This window comes from Opisthocomus hoazin, chromosome 5, assembly GCF_030867145.1.
Source record: "Opisthocomus hoazin isolate bOpiHoa1 chromosome 5, bOpiHoa1.hap1, whole genome shotgun sequence".
NCBI classification, from domain to species: Eukaryota; Metazoa; Chordata; class Aves; order Opisthocomiformes; family Opisthocomidae; genus Opisthocomus; species Opisthocomus hoazin.
The window spans coordinates 66,513,373-66,520,903 of NC_134418.1; the positions used below are offsets into that span (position 1 = coordinate 66,513,373).

Below are 7,531 nucleotides of genomic sequence, written 5' to 3' on the forward strand. Positions count from 1 at the left end.
CTCTCCCTGTCAGAGCTGCTGATGGGAGAAGGCCACTGAGCTGCTCAAGCAAACCAGCAACCATGAAACTGCTCCTGCTGGTCCTGCTCTGTGTTTCCTCCATTAAATCCCAGGGCGTTACTGACTATGATGACGAGGTTGTAATATTGTTCATAATTAATAATAAGAGTAAAAATGATTAATTTTATTTCATTATATGCATGACTTACTCATGTGATTTAGCTAAGGCAGAAGCTGTGGGGAAAAATTATCCAGTACATGTTCTTATTCCACTTGAAGTGTTCAAAGAAATAACCTTTGTATTATTTCTTCATGTATATGTAACTGCACAATACTTTTTCTCTGTGTTTAGGTATATTTTCTTCCTATTTCTTTTCTTTCTCTGTGGAGAATGATGAATGTATGATGGTAAGAGTAGTTATTCAGCTGAATTTATTTAAGGGTATTAATTTAGCAATGTTGACAGATGATGTTACAGACAATTAATTTGTCAGATGCAAAGGAGTAGAAGTGCGTAATTGATCACGTCCTGTCTCAAAGACAGTAAAAACTTTTCTACAGATTCAGTAGATATTGAAAAAAATTAACTGCCAGTTCATATAGCTTTACATTTGAAATGGAAAGGTAACAATTGTTAAACAGAAAGGCAAGCAAGGAGGATCAATCTAAAATAACAACTTAACCTAAATGTAATTTTGTTTAAGTAAAATATTTTAATGGGAAATACAATTTAGAATCTCAGTACATTTTTTATAGTTTGAAAATGAGATTGTTTTCTGTTCTACAATCTAAGCATTTGCGTCTGTATATTGACTACTGATAAGACTAATATGCTAAATAATTTTCAGCAAATTTGTGATTTGTATGCTGCATACTTTTGAAACTACTTGAAACTTCTGATCCTGGATCCTTACAAATGTTTGTTATTTGTAGCTAAGTCTGAGTAGAATTGGAGATGATCGAAGATTTTGAGTCAGTAGTTCAAGCGACTCTTAATTCAAATAGTTTAGTTTCAACAAGGGCTTAGGGACCAGGCCTGTTTCCCTTGCTCGGCCTCTTACACTTTCCCATGTCTGGCAGAGATGGGGAGTGTGTGCGTCAGAGGGAGCTCTAAAAACCTACCCTGAGAGATGTTATTGAATGCTTTTCCTAATTCCATCAGTTAATAGCTGGCATGTGGCCTGAGACCGAATGATGTATTTGAGTGTGGCCTGATTTTCTGAGACCTTAGAAGTTTTCCTGTAGCCCAATGAAAATTTGGCACACTGATAACGTGCTGAAACATTCTTCTTATCCCCAAAAATGTCTAACTGCTTTTTTATGTATCCTACTACTTCGAGTTTCATGGTGCTTAGTGGCTCAGAACTACATAAACTTTATTCCTTGGTCAGAATGAGCTATTGGAATATTGTTTTGCTTTGGTTTGAAGGCTTTTTAGTTTGTCTGTATCTAGGTGGAGGGAGTGTGACTAGTCTTACAAGGGAGGGCAGAGCAATGACTTTTACATAACGTCAGTATAATATTTCCATTATTGCTTTTTTCATTCCATTCCGTGGTATTCCTTGCTGTTTAAAACGCTCAACTGTGTTGAACGGATGCCTCCACTGTGCGCATTGTATTTTACATTTGGAATCCCAGACTGAGAGAGTTTCCTCTTGCCCTGGCTTTGCAGGAGAACATCCCTCAGCCCAACATTCGAGGCCACCGGCCCCTGGACAAAAGGCGGGAAGTGGCCCCCACGCTCCGACCCGTGGCACCTCCCGTCAGCGGAACTGGGTACCAGCCCCGGCCCCCGAAGCGGGTAAAGCCAGGCGACAAGAAAGAACGAATCATCTACCCTGACGCCGGTGGCTGCAAGCATCCTCTGGAGGAGCTGGTAGGTGTCTGCCTGTTGGTGCGGCTGACAGCAGGCTGCCCTTTTCTCCTAGTGTACCCAACACGGAGTTTTCTTTGCCGAGTAAGGGGTCATTCGTTTAAAGCAGCCCAACTTTGCTTCATTTTGCTTGCGTTTGGTAGGACTGCATTCAGGAGAGTAATGCCACGGAGTCCGTGGGATTAGTCACAGAGTCAGCCAGCCTGCAGTGAAGATGGGGAGATGAGATTTGCACCCTAAGTGCGGAAAGGAAGTACCTGTGGGTTAGCCTGCGCGTCCCCCGTTCCTTTGCATAGGTAACTTTTAAGAAGGACAGAAAAAAAAATCTGCAGAAGCGCTGGCTTGAATTTCAGATAATCTGAAGGAACCCTAGGGACTGAAAGAAATAATCTCCAGTGTCTGTCTTAAAATTTGTTTCAAACCATAATTATAGTCTACCCTCAGTCACTGCCCCAGCTCTCACAGAATAGCTTGAAGTGCACTGAGATCTTTGCTGCCTTGCAGCAGTTTGTCACAATGTCCCTGCCATGCTCTCTGCCAGAAATGCAAGCTGTAACGCCATGTAGAGGCATCTCAGTGTCTGAAAGTGAATCTGAGTGTGGAGGTTTCCAACAGATGAAGTCTGCTAGAGCTTAATGAACACGTGATTGTGGTAGAGTCCCACTGCTGCCTGGGTGTTTTGGCTCTCGCAGCACTTCAGAATTTCCCACCTCTTTTTAAAAGACTGTTGTACTTGATGGTGCAGTGCTTGTTGCAGAAGCAACGGTGCTCACCTTCTTGAGATGGTAATTTTTTAATGAAACGCACTGGGTCGTTTCATATGAGAGATCCATTCAACAACATGTAGAGAATATGATTGATTCTCTGAGGCTAGTGAAAGAGGAAAGGGGTAGATAGATACAAACATGCACAGGCAGCAGGTAGTTCCTGACAGGCTTTAGTCATAGTTCAGGTTGCTTAACACCATCGGCGTTTAACAGTGCAGAAAAGTGAAAAGCAGACAGTGAACCAAAAAAGTGTGCAGAGAGGTAGAACTTTTACCAAGAGGTTCAACACAAGAGCCCTGCTGGGGGACTCAGGGCTTCTTCCTGCTCTTCAGACTGCAGCTTCTTTATAGAAGTTGAATGTCCTGAGTCCTTACCTAGATGCTAAAATATGTGGTCTCACATTACCAACTATTCAGTGTGTTCAAAGGTATGGTCATTCACTGATGGGATTAGAAACTTTTTATCTTGAATTTTATTCACAGCCCTTTTAATTTTTTTTTAAGGGAGTGCTGTGTCCAACTGGATGTGAGCTGCAAACTACCCTGGTAAAACAGGAAAAAAATGTGAAATCCGTTGTTCGTGATCTAAAGGACAAAGTGGGCAAACTGTCTGACACCTCTACAACTTTCTATGAATACGTGACTGTTCTAGACGATAAATTGGTAAAGAGGCAAAAACAAAGAAAAGGTATGCTATTTATGAATTATTGGTGTAAACAGTAGTGCAGTTCTATTGGCATTGTTACTGTTACTTGTTAGTGTGACTTCTTAAAAAAAAATTAAAAATACAGTGGAATATCTAGCAAAGTAGGGTTCCATAACCATGTCATCTTAAATCTTAAAAAAAAATCCTTTGAGAGAGGCAAAGGAATGGATCTCATACTAAGGCAAGATTCATATGAGGCCCCTAAACATAAGGGTTGTGTGTTGCCCCCTCTTACGTGCTTTCCTATGTCCATCCAATCCCTTTATGCCCAATCCTGGCTTGGCACCATGGCTCGCTGGAAATAAGGTGATTACAGTTCTTTGGCAGAATATAGCACCACTGGTAAATCTACTAGCTAGCGAAGAAACAACAGTACATGTGTACCACTTTCCTGAGAATCTCTGCATAGTTTTTGCACATTGTGGGAAGGCAAGCAAAAGAGATGCATATCCTTCCTCCCCGCTAGGGAAAGAAGTGACTTCAGAAGTGCTTACAGATTGCTCTTCATCATTTCATAACTGGAAAACATGCTGAAAACTAATCTGCTTTTCATCTCTTTGCTTTTCTAGACAATGATGATATACTTTCTCAGTACAACACGGAAGTGGAATTGCAGTATAATTATATAAAGGATAACCTGGACAATAACATCCCATCTAGCCTCAGGGTCCTCCGTGCAGTTGTGGATTCTTTACACAAAAAGATACAAAAGCTGGAAAATGCTATTGCAACCCAAGTGGACTACTGCCGTTCACCATGTGTTGTGTCTTGTAATATTCCAGTGGTTTCAGGCAAAGGTACTCATTTAACTATAATGACATCTCTTCTCCCATTTATATCACTGTGCAAATTGATAGCTGCTTCATTCTATTGGTGTCAAGGTTCCTCTGAAGCCTGTGTCATTGATTAGGATACCAGAAAATATGGAAGATGATCCTAAATTTAAAAAGTCTTTTATGGATGCCTGTACTGGTCAGACCAAAGATCCTCTGAACCAACATCAGTCTTCATTACTGGCCAGCAGCATTTTAAAGAAATATGTTCTTCAGGGTCTTTGTAAGGTGGAGGTGATACATTTGCGAGTATCATAGTTGCACCCTTGTTTTTCCAGTCAAGAAAGTTTTTTCTTTCACAAACTTGTCTAATTCAAAAAATCATTGAAAAATCTAGTGTCATCCATCACTCAGGTTGAACTTTTAGAAATTCCTGTTTGGAAAAGTAGAACGATGCAGGTGCACTGTTCTTTCTTCCCTGATTCTTTCATGTGACGTATCACAGAAATCAAAATGCAAGTGGAATTAGATATATCTTTAAAATCGTTCCCTTATAATCAGCAAACCGAAGGGTAAGAAACTTGTTGAAGAAGTTCAGAGTTCTTCCAGTAACAGACTCTCTGGTTTATTCTTGCAGAATGTGAGGATATTTTCAGAAAGGGAGGCGAGGTATCTGAAATGTATCTCATCCAGCCAGATCCTTTTGTCAAACCATACAGAGCATACTGTGACATGGAAACAGATAAAGGAGGTTAGTGTGAAATAACTGTTGTTAAAATAGTAATTAACATGGATGCTACCAAAAAATCATAATAGTCATTTACATTTTATACAAACTAATATGGAGTTATAACTTTTGTAATTTCTTGGGAATGAAGTGTGATTGACTGACTCCTAAATGTCTTGCTGGTCATCTTCAGATGCACAGTAGGATACTTCTATACTGAAAATGGAAATAAATTGTTGGGATGGGATTGGTAGATAAAAACATATCTTACTGTGATGAGAATGGACAATGTATGAGTAGGCAAGCAAGGAGGGCCTGGCTCATTTCTTACCATGCTACTATGCACTAGACAAAAGACCGGGGCAGTCCTTTAAGTTCTGCTTTTTCCACCTTTCCTTATGAAACAAGGTGCCACTTGAGCGTGAGCAAAAATGGCATAAGCAGTGAAAACTGAGACCTGCTTCGAGGAAGTCATATGCTCCACTCGCCTTAAGGTGAAAATAGAGGGGCTGTATCTTAACATTTCATGCTCCTTTCTCAATGGCATTTTAGTCTAAATACTGTCTCTTCTGCAGGCTGGACTTTGATTCAGAACCGCCAAGATGGCAGTGTCAATTTTGGAAGAGTATGGGATCAATATAAAAAAGGATTTGGAAATGTTGCGAAGAGTGGAGGGAAGAACTACTGTGATACGCCAGGTAAACTGCTGAGCATGAAAGATGAAGAACTCTTCATACTGAAACTGTTTTCTCATATTTCTTGAAGCTCTTTGATTTATTTTAAAAATTAACTAATCCACTTTGGCAGACCTATAGGCAAATCATAAAGTGGCCATGAAGTATATTGTAAAGTCTGTTTCACAGAGCTCTCACTTGTTGCTTCTCAGGTGAATATTGGCTTGGAAATGACAAGATCAGCCAGCTTACCAAAATAGGGCCCACTGAAGTTTTAATTGAAATGGAGGACTGGAATGGTGATAAAGTATCAGCTCATTACGGAGGTTTCACCATACAGAATGAAGGAAACAAGTATCAGCTTTCAGTTAGTAACTACAAAGGCACTGCAGGCAACGCGCTAATGGAAGGAGCGTCACAAGTGTATGGAGAAAACAGGACAATGACAATTCACAATGGCATGTTCTTCAGTACTTATGACAGAGACAATGATGGATGGTACGTAATTGCATTACACATTTTAAATGTCTCTGCTTAAAAGAGAGCTGAATACAGAATATTTCTCTATTTTGCTGTTAGTTTACACAGCAGTTCATAGCACCTTAAAATATGTTTTCCTCTTGCAAGTTACTAGCCAAATGTCCACGTTATTTCCTTGGTGTAGCAAAGGCAGAACTGGCATAGCCAGGGGCAGATAAAACCACATGTCAGGTTAGTGCTGCTCCACAGCCAAGGAAGAAGGAAACACACTGAATTTTACTGAGTCCATGAATGATGTTGCCATAGGCAAATCAGCAAATCTGGATGCAATATATTCATTGTCAGAGACTGATGGTGGCAGCGCTGAGGACACTGTCCTGCTTAAGTAGGAATATTGGTACTCCCTCCTGTAATACATAATGGGTCCTGAGGAAAGAGACAGGTAGCGTGTCCCAACTGAAAAACAAAATTCTGCCTACTCAGAAGACAGGAGCTCGTTATAAGTACAGAATTTAGCACTGTATCTCTAAACTATGTGCTATGTCTTTATCTTAATACCTGGTTACTGAACTGATGATTAAAGGAATTGTTTAGACTGGGGAAGACATACATTTCTCATTGTGTTGTATCTTTAAATTGCATTGATATTGCAGTTATTGTTATGAACTGCAGGTAGTTGTAGTTATGAATTGGTAAACTAAAATGATATTCCCAAAGAGATGCAGCTAAAATTTTACTTGTTTTTCTTAGCAGCGTCACCTTCCAAGTGCAGTGTGTAGCACACAGATGGTCAATCTTATACAGAAAGTTCAGAGAGGATTTTAAATGTTTATGATAGTTTGAAATTTCAGTACAGGGGACAGGTGTATGTACTCTGTTGATCTGCTTACAGTTCATCTTTCACTCTTAACACTTTCTTTTCCCTAATCAGGTCAAGTACAGATGCAAGAAAACAGTGCTCCAAAGAAGATGGTGGTGGGTGGTGGTACAACCGCTGCCACTCAGCCAACCCCAACGGCAGATACTACTGGGGAGGGTCCTACAGCTGGGATATGGCAAAACATGGTACAGACGATGGTGTTGTATGGATGAACTGGAAGGGGTCATGGTATTCAATGAAGAAGATGAGCATGAAAATCAGGCCATACTTTCCACATTAACCGTTATCAAAATGTACAGAGTCAGGGATTTTCTTTTACTCTTTATACATGGTTATCTTTTTAGGCACAGTATTCAGGCTTGTCTTTACAGATGAGAACCAAATACATATGTATGAGCATATTGTGACCTGAAGTGAAAAGCTATGTCAACTGTAAATCAAAATCTGTCTGATGAAAATAACTCACAAGTGTATTTTGTTCCATTTTTCATTTGTTCATGAGACAGAATTAACTAGTATGGAATAACGCTGATAAAAAAACCCAGACCCAACTTGTTTCACTCTTTTACAAAGAACTTCTATACCACATTTGAAAAGGGAGAGGATTATTTTAAAATGTTTTCTAAAAATTAAATAAAGCCTTAAAACTAAA

At 39.8% G+C, this 7,531-nt stretch overlaps 1 protein-coding gene across 1 annotated transcript; it reads left to right on the plus strand.

The window, feature by feature from the left end:
- Nucleotides 1–7,531, plus strand: FGB (fibrinogen beta chain). Its single transcript, XM_009936941.2, has 8 exons — nt 1–137; nt 1,673–1,876; nt 3,144–3,327; nt 3,915–4,142; nt 4,756–4,869; nt 5,421–5,543; nt 5,732–6,017; nt 6,931–7,531. Exons 1-8 carry the CDS (start codon nt 63–65, stop codon nt 7,157–7,159), a joined length of 1,443 nt encoding a protein of 480 aa, XP_009935243.2. The 5' UTR covers nt 1–62; the 3' UTR covers nt 7,160–7,531.

Coding starts and splice junctions, on each gene's coding strand:
- FGB (XM_009936941.2), top strand. CDS start 63: ATGAAACTGCTCCTGCTGGTCCTGCTCTGTGTTTCCTCCATTAAATCC. Junction 138..1,672: donor TTACTGACTATGATGACGAG/GTTGTAATATTG, acceptor CTGGCTTTGCAG/GAGAACATCCCTCAGCCCAA. Junction 4,870..5,420: donor CATGGAAACAGATAAAGGAG/GTTAGTGTGAAA, acceptor TCTCTTCTGCAG/GCTGGACTTTGATTCAGAAC.